Consider the following 22,895-nt stretch of genomic DNA (forward strand, 5'->3'; position numbering starts at 1 on the left):
AAGGCCAAAAAAGATACAAAGTGAGAAGCAAACAAATTGAGGCAGTCTGGTAAGAACTCCTGACCCAATAAAACCAGAGAGTAAAAAGATACAAACCAAAGAGTAAAAGCGATAATCAATATGTTACAGCGAAAAAGAAGTCAACGTTAGAAAGGGAGCACCCAGTTGCGGATTTCCCAAAAGAATACAATTGATGAAACAAAACAAGGTTCTCCGCTAGGGCAACCCAAAAGAACAAGGTTGAATGCGAGGTAGGTCCAAAGGATTTGTTGGATCCGTCAAGATGCCAAGAGGGAATGATCATCTCTAGGCGGATGAGCGTCTTCGCGTACTGGTTCGGCGTTTGGGTAGGACGGTGGCGGGTCTGCTCTCGGCGCGAGTAGATCCCTTTCTGGACTTTTGAGGCAATTTGCTCTCAAAGGCCCTCTGTCTCTTTACGCGCGGGGTATCCTCATTTTCCTGATTTTCAGTCGGCGCCTGCACTTCCGAGTCCGACACAGGGGACTTGGTTGCAGCATTACCATCGACCTCTGTCAAGCCATCTGCGGGGCTGGCCGAATTTTGGTCAACATCCATCGTTTGGAGTAGCATCACTTCGTCATCAGCATCCGTATAGATCGATGCTTTGCTCGGAGACATGTTTGTGGGATCGTCGTGTGGAGTGGTTGGGATTTGCGTTTCGTTCATTGTGGCGAGGAGGGTCTTGCGATCTTTCGTCTGCGGAAGGATACGCTGGTACTGATATTCGACCTTTTTCGGCGTTTGACCAGTAGGGCGGTATTCCTTCAAAGGCGCACCATTGATGCGGCTGCGAAGGTCGGCAAGCGGTTGACGTACTCCAGTATCCAAAGGAACAAGCGCGTTCGTGAGGTTGTTTCTCTGTACCGACATGTCTTGGTCCAGAGCTTCGACATTGTCCACGGTTCTGCCAAAGTGTTCGCAAACCCGAGAGTTGGATTCCCGAACTCTGGTGGCAACACTGTGCAGGGAACGGACGTGAGATTCGTACTGATCCTCATTTTGGGATCGTGCACGAGTGACAAATTCATCAAGTGCCTTCATTTGATTTGACATGTCGGCCATTTGGGCATCAACAATTCTCACAGTCTCTTCGTGGACTGATTTCGTGGTGACTTGGATAGCCTCATTTTGAGCATCCATAGACTAACATTGATGGTCAATACAAGATCAGAAAAGAGTGTGCTACCAAAATTACTCACCTGCCAGTCTTGGTTCAGCTTAGCCTCAAACAACTTGTAAGCATCAAAAGTTTCCTTGGCGCAAGCTTCACCTCTGAGAGACCACGCGTCCATGGCTTGGTTGTAGCGAGCTTCGGCGTTGCCAAATGTCAGAGTAGAGGCCGAGATATCGGTCTGAATCGAATTGATTTTAGATGCCAGTCTGGCTTCTTGAGCTTCTCCCGTAGCATTTACGAGTGCTGTTATTTGCGTGAGTAGATTCTGACGGTCAGAAGCTGATTGTTGGCGCTCTTCGACGAGCACTGCTTCCAATCTAAAATTGGCAACTTCGTTCGCATCAGCTGCTGCCTTTGCAGCTTGACTGGCCTCCCTCCTCAGATTATCGCATTCTGTCTTTTGAGCTTCGAGGTCCGTAGCGAATTTACTAAAGATGTTTCGTAGATCGGTCTCGATGGAATTATGCGAGCCACGCATCTGCTTAAACTTAGAACAACGAACCATGAAGATGTGGGTGGATTACGTACCGTTTCCTGAAAATCTTCTAATTCCGAAATGACTCCTGCCGAGATACGGGCCGCCGCCGCCGCGAGTCCGTTGAGCCCTTGACCAACTCTTTCCTTCACTTCTTCGCGCAGGACTTTGATTTCCTCAAGAACTTCATTCATGTTTGACCTTGATTCCGATGCCTTGGCATCGTTCTCATCATGCCAATGTTCTAAGGACTCCATGGTCTCTTGAAGATACGTCTGCGTCTCATCCAGTCCACGAAGCTCTTGTCGAACAAATCCCTCCATTCTCGTCGACAATGCGGATACTCCGGCTTTTTGCCGATCCTGAAATTGTCGCAGGCGCATCTCTAGAAGATGAGTGATATCAGTAACCTGGGCTTGAGAGGATTGCCAGTCCGCTCGGAGTAAGTTGTGTAGCTCAGACCGCCGCCGAAGTTTTGCATGGAGACCGTCGTTATCCGTGACAGCTTGCCCAAGGGTGGTAAGCAGTTCGCTGCCAATGGCGCGTAACTGACGTTCCGTCTTCTCATGGGCTGCAGAGACTATAGTCTCATCAGTCAACTCTTGGCGGGTGTTCGCGAGGACAGTCTGCGTTTCCTCCAGAACGGTCTTCGTCTCCCCAAGAATGATTTTCACTTCTTCGTGGTTTTTCTTCAGACTAGACATGGTATTGACAAGCGAAAACAACTCCTGAACCTTATTTCTCAGAGATGCCTCCATGGTCTCAATCTTGGCCTTTTGTTCCTCGCACAAGATCCTCCGGGACTCGCTCTCTACCGTAAGTCCTTCATAATGTTCATTGGTGAGATATACTCCGTTCCGCTGTCTGGTTGCAATCAATTCGCTCTTGAGCTTTTCTATTTCAACAGTGAAATCCCGAAGAAGCGTCTTCTTCGATACTAATTGATTCAACTGCGGTTTATTTCGGATATTTTTTGCACGAAAAGCATAATCTAGCGTTGAAATGGTCTCCTCAAGGTTACTTTTTGCCGGGGAAACAGTGGCGATGATACAGGTTTTGGTATGGCCGCCGAGAGAATCTTGTAGAAGGCGAGTGAGTTTTGATTCCCTAGCAACAATCAGCATCAGAAGGGACGAGCTCGTTTCAGAGTTAATTCACCTGTAAGGAATATGTGAGTTCTTATCGACAAGCGCATTGATGACGCGTCCCAAGGTCAATAAACTCTTGTTAATAAGACCGGCTTCGGCCGCTCTTTTGTTTTCTGCGCCGCTCCTCTGAATATTTTCGCTGCCAGCGAGATCTACCAAATTGAGCTTGCCAGCGCTGACAAAATCATCGCCTGTCTCCGACGGCTGCTTTATGTAAACCGTGACGGTGAACACAGTATGGCTTCGAGAACTGAGATCGTTGCACTTGGTCGCAGCGACCTGGCGCTTGTAACTACCGTTTTGTAGAAGATTGATCCCATCAGCTGCCGTTTTGATATGCGTTTCCTCCATGCCTTGGACAATGGTTGAGCTGTGCCCTTTTTTGTTGTCATCAAAAATCTTCAGCTTCGTGCTCTCATCTGCGGCAAGCAGGTCTCGCAAATCCTCATTATAGAGCTCGATAAATGAGCATTTAACGGAACTTTCAGTCTCCTCGCCTTCCAGCTTCGCAAAGAGTGAATGCAATACGCGGGGGATGATGCCCGCAGAGTCGGACAGAAGGCCAAAACTGTCCGACATGTCGCCAGACATTGTGTATGTTTTTCCGGTGCCGGTTTGACCATACGCAAAAATCGTACAATTATATCCCGCCAGCATCTGCATGATATTTAGTCATTTCTCTTCAGGGGTTGTCCAAAATCAGACTCAACTTACCTCGCTTAGGATTGGGGCAACAACGTCTTCGTAAATCATGGCTTGGTCGGCTGCAGGTGAGAATACTTTATCGAAGTTGTAGGTCTTATTGCTAAGCGCGCTTGGGCCCATGGAGAGCTCAACAAACTTCCCCTTGACGCCCTCTGTGGACAGAACCACTCCGCTGTTCTCTCTGACCTCGCGATCATTTCGACCTCTGCATCTAACAACAACATGGATGTTTGTTTCATCGCTTTCAGGCTCGTAGTCGCGCGTCTTGCGCTTCATACCACTGTGTGCAACTGCGGGGGATCGTGTGACAGGTGTGTCTGCGGGTGTGGTCGTTGCTACCGGAGAGGCTCCTCGACCATATGGGCGAGCGCCGACGGAATTCATTGTTCTTCGAGTTCTTGCGACTGAAGGTCTGGGAGGAATAGGGTTTCGAGTGTTTTGCCTTCTGGCAGGCGCCGCGGAAGGTGCGCGCGCTGCTCCAGCCATCTTGATATAGGGCAGTTTGATGGCACTTTGAAATTCAGAGACTTCAATCGAGACGGATTCCGTTTGTTGTGTTGGGGGGAAAGGAGTAAGAACAGTGGTACTGCCGTAAACGGAGGAAGGTCAGGAGAAAGTATCAGTGAAAGAGTTCAGACGTAGAGGTAAGAGGACAAGGAGATCGATGATGCAACGACATGCAGGTATTGTGGGATGGCGTTGACATGGGGTCAAAGCAGCAATGACAACGCGTGTGTTGATAATTGGGTTGTTTGTGGTAAGCGTCGCTAAGCGGAAGGAGCAGAGCAGTGTAAACAAATGAAACAGCCGAGTTCTACGGAGGTAATCTATCTCCACTAGCGAGGAAGCGGCAGCCTGTACTTACGCACGGACCAGCGCCCCTTCGTTAAAGAGCCCAGCGGAGCTCGACGGAAAAGGAAACCGCGACCAGTTACCAGGCCAAGGCGGCAAATACAACAAGGGTCCCCAGAGGTACACTGCTTACTGTAGAATCTTGCACATGGGACAAGCAGAAAGAAATTGGAACGATGAGGATTAAAAGCTAATTGAACTTGAGAAGAGCTGAGCCTAATATAATTCGATGAAATATTCGATATTAGAGAAATTTGGCTATGATGAATCAAATATGCCCAACGTAACCCGGACAATACATTAGGTCATGATACAACTAGCACATGCCCCCGAAGCGGTCATGCTCCCCCGCAATTGTGCACGGTTGTGTCTCGCATAACTTGTGATACGGCAGAGCATAACACCTGCATCATTGCCTCATACCCAACCTTAGCCATATCATCTGTATCGTTCCTCCCTCCTTACTCTGACGATACGCTCCTGCTTAATCTGCATGGCTCCTCCATTATTCTCCGCCCAGGTTCATCCTAATAGAGGGTTAGGATTCCTCAGTAAGTGCGGCACTTAATCTCCGCCTTGCTTCTTCTCATGAGCTGCTGTGGCTAATGATTCCCGCTCATCACAGCGCTCGGGGCGTCGCTACACGCCATTTTGACGCATTTAAAGGCGCAACCCCGGACTTTTCCTGTAATCGATGTTTCCTATTCATCGTCTCAGCCGATTGCGACCCCGATCCTCCTGACCCTTCCCGCGAACGGTCTCCGCTTACGCTTCGATGGGCCAGACCAGCGACTGCGACTGATAGAGGTGCTGGACTTCACAAAGAGCAAGCTGAGCTACAAAAACAACGAGATATTCAAGCCGCCCTCTGAAGACATAAACCTTGGTCAGCCGAATGGTCCAAATGGGCCAGCTTTTCGGCATGTCTATAATCGGCTCTTTGGCCCTGCGTTTCCGGGAGAATATCTGCCTCCTGTCGATAGTAATGATACAGCTTCTGGCATCTACGTCTTGTCATACCCCGGCATAGCCTTCTCATTCCCCCTGCAGGCATCGGCTTGGTCGGCTGCCGTCGATTTTGTCTCACTTCTATCGTCATCGGCCGCCTCGCCCGCCACTTCTATGGCTATTTTCAACGGTTCTTCGTGGCCGGATGCGCGCACGCATCTCTATTCTCGGGCACCCCAGCATCCACGATCTCTAGCGCTTGGTGGTCGTGGCCGTGAAACGGTGCCCGATGAGGTGGAATTGGTCAAAGTCCATGGCGAAGGCCGCATTGAACTGGTTCGGAGGTCAAGCCCATCATTCTGGATCATCCTGAGCGAGACAACCCCTCAAGATCTAGTTGCTGAGCTAGGCCCTCCCGACGCGATATACAGGAAGAACGATCGGAGGTTGTCGATTCATCGAACTCGCAACATAGAAGATGGTGTGAACCGAAGATTAAGTGGCATGTTGAAAGGTGGTCCAGATGACTCCACCGATACGGACCAGTCGTCCTCACAAACAGGCACTGATGATTCCGACGATGAAAATGATCCTGCTTCAAGCTACAAGGACCGAGAAATTGCGTCAGCCGAGTGCTTCTATAACTATTTTCACCATGGATTCGATATCTTCATTTCTAACCCGACAGCTCCGTCCCTGCCTTCACCCACAGCGACCCGCGATCAAACCTCAACTGACAGTCGCCGCAAGAGCCCAGTGAATGCCTCCTCAGCAACACATCTTACTGCAACTAAGCTTCTCCTGCATGCAAATATTCCAGGATCCTATTCTTTCAATCGACATCGGCGGAGTCGTTGGACGCTTGAGCATGTTCCTACTCCTCATTACAAAGATCCTCTAACGTCTGAGATGAAATTTGAAGATATCTCAGGGCGGCTCAAAGAGGTTTGGAGGAGCACCTACACCAGCGAAGAAGAAGAAAAATCTTTCCAGCGGGGAATGGTTCTTAATCGAGGGTGGGGCGACAGCCCTGGGAGCAGCTGCGAACTTCTCGGCGGCTGGGAAGAAAGCGTAGGTGGAAAGAGACCAGATGCAAACGATTCTGTGGATCAAGACCTTGCTCTTGGGAACACCGAATTATTTGGGTTTCCAGGTCTTGTGTTTGAGGTCCTGAAGAACGGCGCAGTCAGTTGTTTGACGGTCTTTTGAACGCATTCGGCAGTCGGTGCTGTGTTTTCTTCCCTTTGGCGTTGTTCAGCATTGCATTTTCTGTTGTATCCAGTGATATCCCCTTTGGGAGGATTGTTTTCCTCCTTGCAGACGATTTTGCATCCATAACATATAACGACTTTTATGAAAGCATAACATCTCATCATATTTTAGGTTTTCCTGGACAGTCGCTGTGTATTCGATAGTATTTTTATTCTGTAGCTACACTTTATGATCACAAGCATCTGCCGTATAATAATGATAAATATAGAGAAATGTCACAATCAACTCTTTATCAGATCAAGAAACACGTTGTAAGAAGTCCAATTGACACTGGACCAAAGTGTTCTTAAGACAATCTCTTAAGCCGATTCGGCGGGTGCATGCAGCGTGCAAATACCAGATTGTTGTCAATTTGTACTTGGGTTATGCCTGACAAGACACTACTATACTCCCCCACCGTGGAATATCGCGGAGAGGACCCTCGGACGGCCCTGCCGGGCCTGACGGCGGCTTCGCGAAAACATATCCGCTGCGCCCTCGGCCGGAACTTGCCGCCAAGTCTTTCCGCGGTCTGAATAGCTTCAGTATAGAGCAGCAATGTGCATATAACCCGCTCAATTGTGTGGGATTTGATTGTCTTTGAAAGCCTTTTTGTTTGGCCCGCATCCTGACAGAATGCTTCCTTTATAGAATGCCTAGACCAACTCATTCTCTTCTTGCCTCATGGTCGTCGACGCTCAGACTCCCCAAGTCAGCGTTTCCTGCTCGTCCTTCGGCCGCCGAACAGGCCGCGTATGTCCAACGATGTACCGATGACCTCTATGCATGGCAGCGCCGCCATCGACCAGCGGAAAATGAATTTATACTTCATGATGGCCCCCCGTATGCAAATGGAAGTCTACACGTCGGCCATGCGTTGAACAAGATATCCAAAGACCTGATCAACCGATGGGAATTGAGCAAAGGAAAGCGTATACGATATGTGCCTGGCTGGGACTGCCACGGTCTGCCAATCGAGTTGAAGGCACTTCAGCAGCAAGAAGGCTTGGATGGGAAATCAGCCTCCAGCGCGCGACTGGAGCCTTCTTCCGTGAGGAAGGCTGCTCGCGAACTCGCATCAAAGACGGTTGAGGAACAAAAGAATGGCTTCAAAGGCTGGGGGATCATGGGTGACTGGAATGGGGCATATCAGACCATGAATAAGGAGTTTGAAATGAAGCAGTTGGGGATTTTCAGAGAGATGGTGGAAAATGGTATGGGACAAGTTCCCCTGGAAAATTGAAGACAGTGGAGCCTGAGGGTGCTGACAAGTTGTGGTAGGATTGGTATATCGAAGATACAAGCCCGTTTACTGGTCTCCTTCCTCTGGTACTGCGCTTGCGGAAGCAGAATTGGAATATTATGAAGATCACAAATCAACCGCAGCTTACATTAAATTTCCGCTCACGAAGCTCTCTCCTACGCTTCAAGCATGCTCTGGTGTCGACGCTGAGAACCTAAGTGCCGTCATCTGGACGACGACACCATGGACCCTCCCTGCGAACCGCGCTCTCGCTGTTCATGCCGACCTCGAATACTCAATCATCGAAACGTCAAGCTACGGACAGCTTTTAGTCGCTAAAACACGATTAGAGGATGTCTCGAAACAGTGTTTCGAAGATGAACCAAAGATTGTCGTTGACTCGATTCCTGGATCAGAGATAGTTAATTCTACGGAATATATCAATGTACTTCAAGGGCAGGCAGCCAAGCCTCAAAGGCTTCTCCATGCCGATTTTGTCTCTGCAGATTCCGGTTCAGGAATTGTTCACTGCGCGCCTGGTCATGGTATGGAGGATTATGATCTTTGTCGTCGCAACGATATTCCGGCATTTGCGCCCGTGGATGACGACGGGAAATTCACCAAGGAAGCTCTGCCGGATGATCCACAAAGACTGGCGGGGATGGAGGTCTTGAAGGGAGGAAGCAAGGCTGTCCTGGACTATTTGGCCCCCTATGGCAATGTCCTTTGCACTTATTCGTACAGACACAAATATCCTTATGACTGGCGCTCAAAGCTTCCGATCATTCTCAGGGCGACGGAACAGTGGTTTGCCGACGTTGGCGGCATCAAGGATGAAGCGCTTCGTGCCCTTGACTCTGTCAAGTTCATTCCAGAGACCGGTAAGACCAGGCTGGAAAGCTTCGTCAAAGGACGGTCCGAATGGTGCATTTCTCGTCAACGGTCCTGGGGCGTTCCAATCCCTGCCTTGTACCATAGAGAAACTGGGGCTGCGATACTCACAGACGAGACTGTGGGCCATATAATGAAGGTTATCGAGGAACGTGGTATTGATTCCTGGTGGACTGATGCCGAGGATGACCCTGTTTGGCTAGCTCCTTCTTTACGAGAGTCCTCTGGCATCAACATGTACAGGCGAGGGAAAGACACAATGGACGTTTGGTTTGATAGCGGCACAAGCTGGTCTCAAGTTGAGGATCTTGCAAATGCGGGGCAACCGGTCGCAGACGTTTACCTTGAAGGCACAGATCAGCACCGTGGTTGGTTCCAATCGAGTCTGCTGACATTTATTGCCCATCAAAGAGGTAACATAACGCAGCCCGACAGCCTCCCGAGCCCTCCGTTTCGGACGCTTGTCACCCACGGCTTTACCCTCGATCATGCAGGTCGAAAAATGAGCAAGTCTCTTGGTAACGTCATTTCGCCCGAACAAATCACTAGTGGCACACTTCTTCCGCCAAAGAAGAAGAAAAAGGCCAAGGGCGAGGTCGCGAGCGATAGCAAGCCCGTGTATGATGGAATGGGGCCAGACGCGCTACGACTGTGGGCCGCTAGCAACGACTACACTCGTGATGTGGTCATTGGACAGCCTGTTCTCAAGGCTATCAACACGAGCCTGCAAAAGTTTCGAGTCACCATGAAGCTTTTGCTTGGCGCGCTCGAGGACTGGGACCCGCGATTTGCCGTGCCGTATGCGAATCTCACCAAAATCGACAAGATAGCCTTGTTTCAACTATCGGAGGTCACCAAGACCGTATTGGAAGCGTACAACCAGTACGAGTTTTACAGAGGTTTGTTACTTTGGATCGGACAATAGATTTGAAAGTGATGTGCTAACGTATTGTTTCCTCACCGAAGCCATGGTTGCAGTAAACCGATGGGTCAATACAGACTTGTCTGCATTCTACATTGAGACCGTCAAGGACCGACTATACGTCGACCAGCCTGACGGCCTTAGTCGGCGAGCGGCCCAAACTGTCCTCTCCTACATCTTCGAGCATCTCCAGGCGATACTTGCGCCGGTCACGCCACTGCTCGTCGAGGAGTCCTGGGAATTCTCACCCGAGGCTCTCAAAGCGGCCTCCACCCCTCCATTGCAACGCATCTTTCCACAGACACCCGCCGAGTGGAATGACAGCTCATTAGCCGTTGACTACGCTTGGCTTAGCGAAGCCAATGCAGCAATTAAATCCGCACAGGAGCAAGCCAGAACCGCCAAGAAAATTGGCTCTTCGCTCCAATCCTCCATTGTCCTTTCTTTTCCCGACGGCTCATCCGCTGGCCTCGAGCTCTTCAAGAGCTACGAGGACGAGCTCGAGACTTTCTTCGTCGTCTCCTCTGTCTCGTTGGAGTCCTCCTCGGAACCTACCATTGTCAAGGATGCTGAATGGGTCTACTCTGCAGAGTTTAACACCTTGGATGGAGGAAAGGGCACCGCCCATGTCCTTCCTCCTCGGGACGCCAAGTGTTCCCGATGCTGGAAATACGTAGCCCCCGCTCCAGCCAAGGAGGCCGATGACAGCCTCTGCAAGCGGTGTGAGGATGTTGTTGCCAAACTGGAACCGGCCTTGGTGGATAGCAGCCTCAAAGCAGATGCCGCCGGTGCCGCCGCTTCCGCAGCTTAAGTCTCCTAGATCTTTTAGGTCTCTTAGGTCTCTTCGAAATCTTAGGTCTTTGGATACCTTTTGCTTTTATCAATAACACGCCTACAGAGCAAAAAAGCGCTTTCTGAAAAATACCCGTTTTTATATTTTCCTGTATTATGTATTATCTATTAACTAATTGTATCATATATCATAGATTTCTTTCTTTCGGTGGTTAGCCAAGTAGCCGAGTCCTTTTTACAAAAAAAATGGTTGTGGAAATATACTAGGTAGAAGGAAATATCTCTCTCCTTTTTCTCTCTAACTTGAGGTGGAATACCATTCGTCTCATTCGTACATTCGTACATTCGTCCCATTCGCAACATTCGTCGGACCCTCATGTCCGACGACGTTTAACGACACTTTTTCTAATTTCCTCATTCGGATCCAGCCAGGCCCAACCGAAATCCTGGCTACCCTGTAACTGTTAGTTGTTAAATCCATTTCTCGAAATTCTAGAAATCTAGAATTCTATGAGTATACGCGGGGTTGTTTTCTACATCGGTTCCGCTAGACAGGGCTCCACCGAGGGGGCACATACGGAGTACGTAGTACGGAGTACGGAGTATGCGGAGTCTGGACTGCATCAGCGCAGGGGACTCGGGCGGTGAGTCGGGTGAGTCCCAGATCGTTGATCGTTGATCGTTGATCGTAGGGCCCGATACTCTGTACGTTTGCTCTATGTTGTGACCTCCTTCGTACCGGAATTTGTTGTGACCTACTGAAATCTCGAGAGGGGAAGTCTCGAAAAGGGAAGGGAAGGGGGGAAAAGAGACAAAGAGACAAAAAAAAAACATAAGGTATTATAATTTGTCGGACCCTTACTCCGACGACGTTCGACGACGATTTGATTGATTTCCTTTTCTAGCAATGTGCTTTACACATTCGTCCAAGGACCTGTGCGGAATCTGGGACTCTCGGGGCGCCGGCGTGGAATCTAATAGGTTGATACGAAGTTACTTGACGTCGACGTTCGATTATACTACGGTAGGGTGTAGATGGATTGAATGGATTGATGGATGGCGGGGCCACTGGGCCATTTTCACAAAAAGGGTCTTCGCGAATACCAGTAGTTCGTCTTGATGATCGTCGCTTCTTTGTTTTTCTTGGTTTGGTAGGATTTGCGCTGCCTGGCTGCCGTGGACGTGGACGTGGACGTGGACGTGGACCCCGACCCCGTCCCCGACCCCGACTCTGATTCTGATTCTGCCGGCCTTATTCGCCGTCTCCCCGCTGTCTACTCGACATACCTAGGTAAAAGTCATCCATCTAAGGTAGGTATCCAGCCTAACTGTGTGCATTGTCATGTGTACCGTATGTACAAAATACAGCAATTGAAAAACATATGTACTTTGATTCGAATTGTATTGTAGTTGTAGTTATAGCCTCTAAGGTTTTTTTGTACAGATGGTATAGAGATACAGTTGTACGTTGTACAGTTGTATTGTTTCGCATGGTTACAATGGATATGTCGATGTCGCTATGTTGCCATCTCACACGGTACACCTGGCACACTTCGACCGTCCATCTCTAACCGAACCTCTGCCCCTCTGCCCCTCTGCTCTCAACTACGACGACGACGACGACGACGACGACGCCCCGCATACTCCTAGCTACGCGATATGAGGGGTCGAGCTGCAGCTGAAAGTCTACAATCGTAGATTAAACGGACGCGGAGACGGAGGAGGGGCCGTTGTCGTCAGTCCGTCGGCTGTGTTGAATATATCAACCGTACGGAGTATAGTTATTGAATTGGGGACTTGTGGGATCCGGGGATTCGGGGATTCGGGGATTCGGGGATTCGGGGATCTCGCCCGCCTCCGCCAAACCCCACCTCAAATTTCTACATGTACAGAGTAAGTTACTCTGTAACCGACCTCAACGAGGCCAAAGCTGAGTAAGGTAACTAACGGAAAAAAGACAACGGGAGGAAGAGAAGAGAACGAGGGGTAGAGAAGAGACAGACAAAAGAATCTTTGCTTTAATTAGTTACGGTATTTATCTAACCTGGGTAGGTATGAGGGAGCTATTAACGTCCTTGGCTCTACTGTTTGTACTTGTTTTGGCTTGTGATATACACTACTTAGGAATTATTATAATTTTTCATGCGATTGGCAAATCATCAAGGTATTAAAAATAAAAATAAGAATAAAAATATAAACCCGAGGCCGGGCTGCTGATGCCATATCGATTCGTTTTTCGGCAATTGCGGAAAATGTAAAGGTGCGTTATGATACAAATTCGTTGTTCGACAATGGATATCGTGGTCTATGACATGGAAAAGGAAAAGTAGCATACAGTAAAAGTGGAAAAGGATAAGGGAACGATAAGAAAGAGAAGAGAGTTGAGAAGCCTAAAGCACCGAGCACCCAATGCCACATAGCAGTCTAAACTTTTGCCTTGCGGCTGGTAAGAATCAGAGAGCGGAACCATTAAAAGGGAGTTTTACAGGAGAAGAGAAAGTAGCAAAAATAATGCAAAGTCTAAGCTTTTGGAACAACGAGCGGGTGTAAACACAGGATCAGGGCTCCAATTGCTTGGTGTCAATATAATACAGAGAAGATGCGGAAAGAATCACAAGGTTTAATCTAGCAGGGAGAAGCTAAAACACCAAAGCAACGAGACTCGAAAAATTAAAAGGGGCTGAAAAGGGAAAAAGACGTCAATAGGATCATCAAACAAGCATGGGCTCGTGAAGGAGACTAGAGTCTGGAATCGAAATGTAGGCTTGACCATTACGAATGAGCGATTCAAACAGGGAGCGTTGCCGCTCCATTTCAAGCTTCATTTCATGCATGTCCGCTCGTAGCCGTGCGACTTCGGCCTCGAGTTGTGAACAGCAAGTTGGGTGGCGTGCAGAGTCGTACTGGGTCTTTGCAGGAGATTGGATATTAGGAGTCGACTCTGTCAAATGTCCGCGCCGACCGGGCGAAACAGGGGACAAAATTGTCGAGGTGAATTCCTGGTCCTCGTGAATCGAGAAGCTGCTGTGAAATGCTGGCGAGTCAAATGTGACTGTTCGGCGATGCTCGGGTTTTGGTCCAGAGTAGGTCTTTCCTCTTTTCCGCGTTGACCGGGGAGGATGAGCATTCTCACCTTCGGCTTCGGTGAGCCAGATATCAGCAAAATCGCCTGTTTCTGTTCGGCTCGACTCCTCCGGCTTCATCACCGGTTCATGAGACTCTCGGACACCATATGCCGGTACATCAGGTTTAAGCGGCGCCGTACTGTCGTCTTTGACGAGGTTCTTTTGCATATACGGCGCAAAAAGAGACAGGTTGCGATTGTTAGAGTCGGGCCCGTTGTTGCTTACTTTTCGGAGATCTGCTAGTATCTTCGCACCGTCAAGGCTCACACTGTTCTTCTTCTCGTGAGACGCGTGGGTCCTTCGAATAGAGATGCGTCGGGATCTTCGAGATGTGTGTCTAGCGGGGATTACTGGGCGACAAGTCGAATCCTTTCGGCGATGCGATGGCCTGAGACGGGGCTCATCACCGCGGTCTAGTTCCGTCTCGCCAATTTCGAGGCCCTGCAAGTCGGCGGACAAGCCACCTTCGAGCTTCTCGGGATAATCTGTCTCACAAGGCGACGGGCTCTTGCTTATGGTCTCAACTGGCTGAGCCCAGCGTTTTACAGGCGAGAAGAGGCTCATGTAATCCGAAGTAACCGGCTCTGGCCCATCATTCCCAGACCAACCATCAGCGGAATCAACCGTGCCGTCTGACTGACCGCCGATCCCTTGTGTCACTTTGACAGCAGTCATGGGCTCCGACGCACTGTCGCCGCCACTGTCGTTGCCGTCATGCACGTCCACCACTTGTTCCTGCACTTGCCGGCCGGCAGCGAGCAAGGACCCTAAGCTCTTTCTCCTGGACTTGACTTGTCGCCGTGGCGTCGTGTTTTGACCCACACCGGAGCGAGGCCCTGTTGTCAGGCGGGACTGTCCAGTAGCTGGTTGTTTTGGCTTACTGGGTGTCTTGAACGGTGACAGCATTTGTCTCTGGGTTCGTTCTCTGCCTCCTCTTCTTTTCGTCACATCTTCCAAGGCTGGTACCCAATCGACTTCAATGATTCTCCCCCCTCCCGGATTGATGGTCTGCTCAGCCAAGAGCCTTCCCATTGCATTGTACAATAGCACCTTTCCGTCGACCCGCCCAATGGCGACAATACACTGGCGGCGAGCAAAAGGGGTGCTGGGAGTCGACCTTGCGCTGTCCTTAAAAGACGGTGTCTCAGAGCGATAAGCTGAAGATGGTCGCTCATTCATGGGTAGGATGGACATGCTCGTTGCTGGCGCTTGCAGATGCCACGATTTGATGAGTTTGGCCTTCCCTTTTCCGCCCCCCTCAAAATCTACCAAGCAACACTTTCCATCGGCGCCTGCGCTGATGGCACGTGCCCGGTAGCCAGGCACAAAAGAGGCGGCTGTAATACCAAGCGCTTTACTACCGACGCTGACAGTCCCGGTTCCCTGGTCGTATCCGCCCAAGGCTGCGCCATCCAATACGCCATTTGGGTCTGCCGGAGCCGTCGTCATGCCTGCGGCATGCAGGTTTCTGATAACTGAGACTTCCGGACTCTTCCTCCTTCCGGCAGACACACCGCTTTTGGCCTGGTGCTCGTCACCCCGGAACATGGCCGTGGCATCGTACATGGCAAGCGTGCCATCTGCAAATGCAAGAAGAAAGACATTGGCGCGATCCGGATGAAAGGATGCTACCACGACGGCTGATGAAGAACAGTTCGGACGCAAGTTTAGCGGCGGCGTGCCCAAGGTCAGGTTCTTCAAATGGATGGTTGGCGGGTTCACCGATGCCGAGAGCAAGAGCTGAGCTGGCGATGACAGAGCTAAAATGGTTGGTGGGGAGGGGTGGTCTTGGGCTGGCAGCAGCAGCTTGGACTGAGCTAATGAGTAAGTCTGGACGGAATTTTGCAAGGAAGTAGTAAACAGGAGACTTTTCGATTCGTCAGCATAACCCAGCAGCCGAACTTGGCCCTAGATGATTATAGTAATTTGTCAGTCTCTTCGCATACTCATGCAAGACAGGTTCGTGCGTGAGTGTGGATGCGCGCACCTCTGCTCCTTTCAAGCGATAGCTCTCGTCCATTTTTCGACGTGTATCGTGCAGCACCACGACTTGGCTGTCGGCAATGGCCAAAATTCCGCTGCCATCCTTTGCCTTTTTTGCGGCAACAATGCCTTCGGAACCTGAGGTGAAAAGGTGGGTGACACCGTCTGTCGTCCAAGAGTAGACATGTTTAGGAGTGGTTATGACGAGATGATGCGTGTGAGGGAAGATATCGGAGATCGGAGGCAAAGCAGATGGAGAGCCTGGAGCCACAGCGGGGGTTCTGATTGAACCCGAGGAACGCACCGGCCTAGACTGCTGGTCCCGAGAACGAGGATATGGAGAAGGGAGTGCCGGGAGCCTCGAGGATCTCGACATGATCTGATCTAGCTCGGTCCATTCGCATGTATTTGGATTTTCGGCGATGTAAAGGGCCAGCTAAAAGTGAGACCTGGGGGGGTTGCGCAAGGCCCGAGGAATGCGTCGTCGGTGACTGGTTGTCTTTGTTTGCCAGTAATATCCAGGCTGCACGTACAATAAAAAGTAAAAAGAAGACTATCGAAAGCTGATCCTGGAAGGAGACGGGAGATGGACGACTACTGCAAGATGTCTCGTGAGCGAATGGGCAGGGAGTAGCAACAAGGAGCAGAATAATAAGTCAAAAAGACGCAGAGTAGAGCTGCATGTAAACATACACTAACTTACTATAGGTACGTAAAAAGGGTCTTCGCGGGGTCAGGGGGGTTCGTTCCTTTGCGGACACATTAGTTCCCATTTGGAGTGGTTAACTATACCTGTTACAGACTAAGCGAGTGACTGTCTTTCCTTATTAGGGTAACGTGCGTCGATTGGCTTTGGGCTCTCATGAAGTCACAAAAGCCCCTCGTGGTCGGGGCTACACTAGTGTGAGGCCGACTAACCCTTTTCGGGCAGATTATTAGTTATGAAGAGCGGTAAAGCGGGCCGAATAGGGGTAATTCGCACGGTCACAATAATAATGACGCTGACGGTATGGAACCACGGAAGATGATGACAATTACTGTCAGGCCCTGTTGTGGACTTTAATTTGAACAATAATTTAAACATATGATTAATGATATCATGGCCAATTGGTTGATCTGGCAACGAGACAAATTATCAGATGGGAGAGAAAGCCCGATTGGTATACAAGGAGGTAGGGAAGGTGTCTATCTGATGAGAAGAGAGTAGGGCAAGAAAAAAGAGAGGCGAAAAGGCACACAAGAAAGGATTAGACAAAAGACGTACAGAGTTACGGCACAGCAATAAATGATAAAAAGAGACTCGTAGCTCCATACAGTTAGTTATAATGATACCATAAGCGAGACACGCATATGCAAAGGCACGCACATTCAACACACGGACGTGCCCCTGCACCTGCACCTGCACATGCGATGCTTTTCCCTACGCCACCCCAGTGCAGCCATGAGAGCGGCCATTTTCACAACAGATGGTGATACAATGGCTGATTATGTGGCCCAATAACAACTGGAGCGAGCATCATTCCAGCATAACGGCCGGCTTCTAGTCCGCAACACGACATGGGGGAGAGCAAGTGCAGTCGCAGATGCCATGCATAGCGTACCAAACCAAAAGGGATCTCCACTACAACATTTCCACTTACTTGAGCCCAAAAAGAGACCGATGCAATTACCGGGCCCCGTCTTGTTCAAAGAAAACAGTCTCTGGTTGGGCTCTGCTGCTCGCGGCAAGTACCCAAATCGTTCTTCGGGAGAAAGGCTGATCACATCGACCCCTGACCCACGACATCCTACTACGTGCTGGACACTGTGTCATCCTTTTGATTGGACTTCTCTTACAAGGGCCTGCATAAGAAGATCAAAGATTGTCTCCATGGCGGACTACCTTAGGTACTACGATTTGAATTACTCCCTGATCCATGTCGTTCGCTGACTGCACATGGCGCATCGACCTCTCTTTGACCAAAGCCATTTGAATCAACACTCCGCCTTTTTGGCCCTTGTATGTCGGGCGTGGACGACAAAGAAGGGCAAGCGGTAAGTACATTTGACGCGCCTCGGGAATGGACTGACCCGGTCAAAGCAGATCCCTCGAGGGACGACGGCCTGGTCCATTCTACCGGCCTGGTAAGATCATGATGCAGTCATAATGCTCTAGCTTGTCAATGAAATGCAAAATGATTTGAGCTTTGTTCTCCTGGTCTTTGATTTATGTGCTCCCGATGGTTTGATTTGATCTGATGTTTTTGAAATGGCCGGTGCGTCTTGCTCGTTTTGTTCATTATCCCGATCGCAAGCTTTGGCCATTCAATTTGTTTCCAAGTTCGCAAATTGATCGTGGGGGGCGTGCCGCTTCTGGTCATGGTTCCTGCAGCGCTATCGACAACCTGCATCCTGATGCTTCACAACAATGCTCCGAGGTCCGTGGTGCAGCAGCGTCTCTAGTCCTGGCTTGAGCGCTCAAGTCTCTCAGCAAACCCTTGGCGCCTTCAAGCGCAAAACCTTGTCTGGGTTGAAAAGATCAATTTGGGATGATTAGCGGTGAATGACAGCGGCGCCACCTCTTTATGATTACTGCATGTCGAGGTATGCCGTATTGCGACTATTTGAACCACGCTCGTTGCACAACTCTCTTGAGCTGCTGTCATCACAACCATTCCTACCTGACGTCCGTCGCGCCATTCACATATCAACCTCCCTCATCCCCTCACCCCGATTGGATATTTTCTCTACCCATCAACATCGACGTCTGCATCCTGCCTCCCGCATCTCGCCTCAGTTGCCGTGCGCATCTTAACTTCCTCTCATCCAATCATGTATGCAATTCTCCTGCTGCTATCCATACTTTGGTTAAACGATTCTGCCGTGGCCAAAGTATGCACAAACATTACCGTTCCAGTCTCAATCTCAGCCCGCAATGCGGTCTTCAACCTCTCTCCACTGCAGTCAAACCTTGATGCTGCCACCTTTACCAGAAATTATACCAGTATCAAGGCAAACTTTACGGAGACTACCCTCACTGGCTACGATACAATCCATGGTGATTTCAACATCAGCGCCAAATTCTGTCGGCCCGGTGTAACTGGCAGCACCTTCAACTCCAAGAATGGAACTGTTCAGCTTCTCACCCACGGAATTGGCTTTGACAAAACGTATGTTCATCTTTCATTAGTTTTCATCAAACTTGGTCTTCATCTGTTTGCATGCTGTTACTCACAATTGGCCTTTCACAGCTACTGGGACCTTTCATACAACAACTACAACTACAGCTATACTGATGTAGCAGTTGACCAGTACGGCTTCTCTACTCTCAGCCATGACCGTCTCGGCGTCGGTAATTCCTCGCATCCAGAGGACGCTCTCAACATTGTGCAGGCCTCGGCTGAGGTTGAAATACTGCTTGAGCTCACCAAGATGTTGCGAGAAGGAACGCTCCCCGGCATCAACTCCGCTTTCTCCAAAGTTGTTCACATTGGTCACTCTTTCGGCTCTGTCCAATCCTATACCTTGGCCTCCAAGTACCCTGATATGACAAACGGATTGATTTTACAAGGTTTTTCCAACAATGGCTCTTGGTTCCCCGCCACCTTTGCCGCATGGAACTCTAAGCTTGCCCGATTCAACGAGCCGCTTCGATTCGGAAACATTAGCGCTCCAGAGGTGCAAAAGCTGGCTAGCAAGCGGAAGACGGTCCAATTCGTGAATCACACAGAGAAAACTCTGGATGTCAGCCCCTACGAAATTGAGGAGATTATCGAGGGCACCAGCACCGCCAACCTTCTCGCTGGGATTGATTCTCGGCCTGCTATGGTGCCGCAGGATCTTCCTACAGGATACATGACTTGGGCGGACGCGAGTGCAAACCAGTACTCATTCCTTTACCCGGGGTATTTTGATCCTGGGCTTTTGCCTTTTGCTGAGGCGCACAAATTTCCCTACACGACGGGAGAGATTCTTACGATTCTCGGTGGTCCAGCCACGGCGCCTGAGTTTACTGGACCAGTTCAAATCATGACTGGAGGCAAGTCTTTATTTTTCTTTCTCCCTCTCCTTCTTTGTCTTCAAACAGCCACATACAATCTTCGTTCCGAACCTCTCAAACACGCGTTTCTTGTTCCTTTTTTCTTCCCCGGTGCTGGTATGTAGCGGCAATGCACGTCTCACAACTCGCATCAAATCTTTGATTCGATGGAGGTTTGGGGATTTGAGGCTTGATGTTCAATGTCCGAGGACGTCTGAAACATGGCATTTAAGACATTCCACTCAAGCCACATTATTATTCCGAGCGCCACTCCGAAAACATGCAGGATCTACCCGATCATTTCCGCACATTGTCTCTCCTTTTCTCGCGGACGTCTCACACCCTCTCCGTCCCCTCAACCCCTTCAGGCCTTTTCGTGTTTCAAACTTTGGACTTCCTCTCCCAAAACTTCCCGAACCTATCAAAACTGTCACCCAGCAGTGTTATCTTATTCATTTACACTTGGTCTGCGCAGCCTACAGCAATTACTGACTTTCACCTTCTTTTAGAGCAAGACAACATCTTCTGCGGCGGCGACTGCTTTGCTACAGGCCAGCCGGATGTCTCGTCCATTCCCGCCACAGCGGACAGCGCATTCCCCAAAGCCAGCGCATTCGAGGCCTACATCCAGCCTAACACTGGCCATGCGGTTAATGTGCATTACAACTCGACTGCCGCTTTCCGCGTCATGCAAGACTTTTTAGTCAAGCATGGCCTCGGAGGCGCATAAGTATGCTACACAAGCACCGTCGGATCATCTCTCGACAGCTTCCGACTTCTGTAATCCTGCTAACATTTATTGATTTTCGCGGCGTATTTTTTTTCTTATCTCTCGGATCCCTGACAACTGATACCATTCTCGGTCGCTTTGTGTTTTTTTTTGTCTTATTATGTTTGTTCCATTCTAACCTTTGACTTTTCGCCATATTTACCTTTCACCTTTCGACGTTCGATATCCAGGGCGATCTACTTCAACCTCCTGAACATTTTAAAAAATTAAATATGTTGAAAAAGAATCTTGTTACATAGCACTCGATTACATATCTTACGTCACATATTCAAGAAATATTTTAGAGTTGCATTTGCTTTTCCTCTCATTGATAAACGCACACAGCTACTTTTTCTATAAGTATACCGTATTACCGGAACAGTACACAAGCGTGGTAAATATCTTACAATATGGCATTGATAGAGTACAAAATCATTTCGTACAGTACTACTACAAGACATCTCCAGCCAAGAGTAAATGGAAATAAAAACGCCCAATAGACGAGCCTCGACACAAATACATACACAGCTTGTCTTTCATGGCCTGTCTGGCTGGACGTGAACATCTACATCCACTCCGGGCGCGGGATGGTCCGTTGCGGCGACGCTGCCGTCCACTTGTCGCGAGGGATGCGGTCCGTGGTCGCCATCATCATCACGCTCCACACCTGTTGATGACGAATGGGATGCGGAGTCTTCTGGATGACCACCGGCCCCAGCACCGCCACCCCCATGCAGCAAATCATCAGGAATATCATAATTCATGAGTGCCGCCAAGGCGGCGCCCGCGTCGCCCATATTGTCTAATCGGGATTGCCCTTGGAGCGTAGCATAAGCGGTTTGGTCTTCGTCTGCGTCCTCGTCTTCGGGGCCTTCGTAGTATTCTTCGTCGTGCTCGTCGCCGTGGCCGAGCCAGGAAGAAGAAGAAGAAGAAGGAGAAGGAGAAGAGCCAGGGAGAATGACAATGCCGTGGTAAAGCATGTAGACGACAAAGGCCGAAACACCTGCCGCAACGGTAAGTGCCTGCGTAACGACCTCCCAGCGCGCGCGACGCATCATGTTGTTGAAGAATTCGACTTCACTGGGATCAGCTGCCTCTTCGGCCGCAGCGGCGGCGCGGAGGCGGTTTGTCGCGCGGAATTGGCCGACAATGGGGAGGGAGTCGGCAATGTTGCTGAGAAGAAGGCTGCCGATGGAGAGAAGGCCGCCTTGAGAAGGGGCGACGAATGGAAGGGCGGTTGTGGAGGAGGGAGATGTGGGATCGGTAGGGGAGGAGGAAGAGTAAGATGGGGATGTGGTTCTTGATGCTGATGGTGGTGCAGCTTGGGAGTTTGAAGAAGGGACAGGTGAGGCTAATGCATCGGATGGAGATACTGTTCTTGCGCCAAAGAACAGACGGCGTAGATTGTGCGTGTAGGCGGCGAGTCTGCCGAATTTGTTGCGCAGAGCGTCGGCAAGCCATGCGTGTGGAAGTTCAGCGTACAGTGCCAGAGAGAGATACGCGAGCGCGACGCAGTCGAGGCTCGTAGGGCCCTCGGACTCGTTTGTGAGGAGGAATTTCTTCTTCCCGAGAAGCGTTTGGAGTGGCTCGAAGAATGCGGTCGTCAATGCGTCGAGCCGGAATCGGTTGGCGTAGTGGGGTTGTCGGAGCAGTCGTGTGACTGTTTCTTTGGGCTTGCGCAGGAGACTTGTTGGTATCTGCTGCTCAGTTTGGCCTGGGGTGCCCGCGGCGGTGCCAGATGCTTGAGAAGGATTGTTGGTCTCGTCTGCCGCCGTGTCCAGGTCAAGAGAGGAGAGGCCGAGGTGGGCTGTTCGTGCTTTTGCGGCCGCGCGGCGGCGTGGTGGGGTAATGTATTGTGTGGGCCACGGCAGGATGGAGCTGTAGGCTGATCGTGTCACGCCGGTGTAGTTTTCCGTTGAAACGTAGAGAGAGAGATCGACGAGCGGTTGACCGTTCGATTCGATAAAAGATGTGAATCTTTTTTGAGGAAAAGGTTAGTTCTGCCGAAGGGAGAAACGGAGTACGGATGTGGAGGCAAAGACTTACGCTGTGCAGTCCGCCTTTTGTTGCGCATCGAGCTTTCTGTCAAGATACCATTCGCCATTGCATTGTCGGAGGTAGTCGATTATGTTGCGAAAACCGCTGATGCATGTTGGTCCGTCTTTGAGGACGGGAAGTTCTCCTATGGGTAAGTCATTGTTAGTTACCATTTTGTGAGAAGATGGAACCATCTTACTCGTAGGACTTAATGATGGATCACTGCTGGCTACGAGAACCCAATGATCCTTTGGCACAGCTTGTGTAAGGTATGCAATGGCCGCGAGGCATTGCGCATCAATTGATGGCAAGGAAAATGCCGGGCCCCAGATGTGAAGCTCTAAAGTCATTTGGACTGTAGCTGGAGAATGTAGTTCTTTTTAGACAATTGCCATGGCAATCGAATTCAATTGAGAATTTGATAAAGGGAATTCAATGACGACAGGGTTATGTTTGGAGACAGAATGCGATGAAGAAGAAGACTCCTTGGTGTTGACCGAGCCAGAAAGTTTGGCGCTCAAGCTTCGCAGTGCAACAAACG

At 50.0% G+C, this 22,895-nt stretch overlaps 7 protein-coding genes across 7 annotated transcripts; 3 read left to right on the forward strand and 4 right to left on the reverse strand.

The window, feature by feature from the left end:
* Positions 1-306: 306 nt before the first annotated feature.
* On the reverse strand, positions 307-3,907 carry L228DRAFT_208822 (kinesin-like protein-like protein bimC; the record flags this gene model as incomplete). The annotated part of the gene is made up of 5 exons (XM_018329777.1): positions 307-1,164; positions 1,221-1,676; positions 1,724-2,777; positions 2,829-3,475; positions 3,533-3,907. 5 exons carry the CDS (start codon positions 3,905-3,907, stop codon positions 307-309), a joined length of 3,390 nt encoding a protein of 1,129 aa, XP_018189764.1.
* Positions 3,908-4,801: 894 nt separating this feature from the next.
* On the forward strand, positions 4,802-10,560 carry L228DRAFT_228176 (isoleucyl-tRNA synthetase). Its single transcript, XM_018330469.1, has 5 exons — positions 4,802-4,926; positions 5,001-6,508; positions 7,182-7,788; positions 7,856-9,607; positions 9,675-10,560. Exons 1-5 carry the CDS (start codon positions 4,869-4,871, stop codon positions 10,439-10,441), a joined length of 4,692 nt encoding a protein of 1,563 aa, XP_018189765.1. The 5' UTR covers positions 4,802-4,868; the 3' UTR covers positions 10,442-10,560.
* A 273-nt stretch (positions 10,561-10,833) lies between these two features.
* L228DRAFT_245111 (hypothetical protein) lies at positions 10,834-11,325 on the reverse strand. The gene is made up of 2 exons (XM_018332087.1): positions 11,001-11,325; positions 10,834-10,877 (listed from the first exon to the last, which is right to left on the reverse strand). The coding sequence occupies exons 1-2, from the start codon at positions 11,254-11,256 to the stop codon at positions 10,873-10,875; spliced, it is 261 nt and encodes an 86-aa protein (XP_018189766.1). The 5' UTR covers positions 11,257-11,325; the 3' UTR covers positions 10,834-10,872.
* Positions 11,326-11,329: 4 nt separating this feature from the next.
* On the forward strand, positions 11,330-12,120 carry L228DRAFT_259462 (hypothetical protein; the record flags this gene model as incomplete). The annotated part of the gene is made up of 3 exons (XM_018334162.1): positions 11,330-11,446; positions 11,578-11,733; positions 11,876-12,120. The coding sequence occupies 3 exons, from the start codon at positions 11,330-11,332 to the stop codon at positions 12,083-12,085; spliced, it is 483 nt and encodes a 160-aa protein (XP_018189767.1). The 3' UTR covers positions 12,086-12,120.
* A 540-nt stretch (positions 12,121-12,660) lies between these two features.
* Positions 12,661-16,148, reverse strand: L228DRAFT_259463 (hypothetical protein). The gene is made up of 2 exons (XM_018334163.1): positions 15,535-16,148; positions 12,661-15,455 (listed from the first exon to the last, which is right to left on the reverse strand). Exons 1-2 carry the CDS (start codon positions 15,904-15,906, stop codon positions 13,134-13,136), a joined length of 2,694 nt encoding a protein of 897 aa, XP_018189768.1. The 5' UTR covers positions 15,907-16,148; the 3' UTR covers positions 12,661-13,133.
* A 2,193-nt stretch (positions 16,149-18,341) lies between these two features.
* L228DRAFT_266570 (hypothetical protein) lies at positions 18,342-20,278 on the forward strand (the record flags this gene model as incomplete). The annotated part of the gene is made up of 3 exons (XM_018334880.1): positions 18,342-18,679; positions 18,761-19,665; positions 20,058-20,278. The coding sequence occupies 3 exons, from the start codon at positions 18,342-18,344 to the stop codon at positions 20,276-20,278; spliced, it is 1,464 nt and encodes a 487-aa protein (XP_018189769.1).
* A 355-nt stretch (positions 20,279-20,633) lies between these two features.
* On the reverse strand, positions 20,634-22,704 carry L228DRAFT_281314 (hypothetical protein; the record flags this gene model as incomplete). The annotated part of the gene is made up of 3 exons (XM_018335881.1): positions 20,634-22,294; positions 22,364-22,499; positions 22,554-22,704. 3 exons carry the CDS (start codon positions 22,702-22,704, stop codon positions 20,854-20,856), a joined length of 1,728 nt encoding a protein of 575 aa, XP_018189770.1. The 3' UTR covers positions 20,634-20,853.
* Positions 22,705-22,895: the final 191 nt, after the last annotated feature.

Source organism: Xylona heveae (assembly GCF_001619985.1).
Source record: "Xylona heveae TC161 unplaced genomic scaffold L228scaffold_3, whole genome shotgun sequence".
NCBI classification, from domain to species: Eukaryota; Fungi; Ascomycota; class Xylonomycetes; order Xylonales; family Xylonaceae; genus Xylona; species Xylona heveae.

What these genes read in the sequence shown, in the direction of transcription:
- L228DRAFT_228176 (XM_018330469.1), top strand. Translation starts at nt 4,869, where the DNA reads ATGGCTCCTCCATTATTCTCCGCCCAGGTTCATCCTAATAGAGGGTTA. An exon ending in CAGAGAGATGGTGGAAAATG is followed by an intron (nt 7,789 to 7,855) that starts GTATGGGACAAG and finishes AAGTTGTGGTAG; the next exon opens with GATTGGTATATCGAAGATAC. An exon ending in CCAGTACGAGTTTTACAGAG is followed by an intron (nt 9,608 to 9,674) that starts GTTTGTTACTTT and finishes TCCTCACCGAAG; the next exon opens with CCATGGTTGCAGTAAACCGA.
- L228DRAFT_245111 (XM_018332087.1), bottom strand. Translation starts at nt 11,256, where the DNA reads ATGTTTTTTTTTTGTCTCTTTGTCTCTTTTCCCCCCTTCCCTTCCCTT.
- L228DRAFT_259463 (XM_018334163.1), bottom strand. Translation starts at nt 15,906, where the DNA reads ATGTCGAGATCCTCGAGGCTCCCGGCACTCCCTTCTCCATATCCTCGT. An exon ending in ATCGCTTGAAAGGAGCAGAG is followed by an intron (nt 15,456 to 15,534) that starts GTGCGCGCATCC and finishes ATAATCATCTAG; the next exon opens with GGCCAAGTTCGGCTGCTGGG.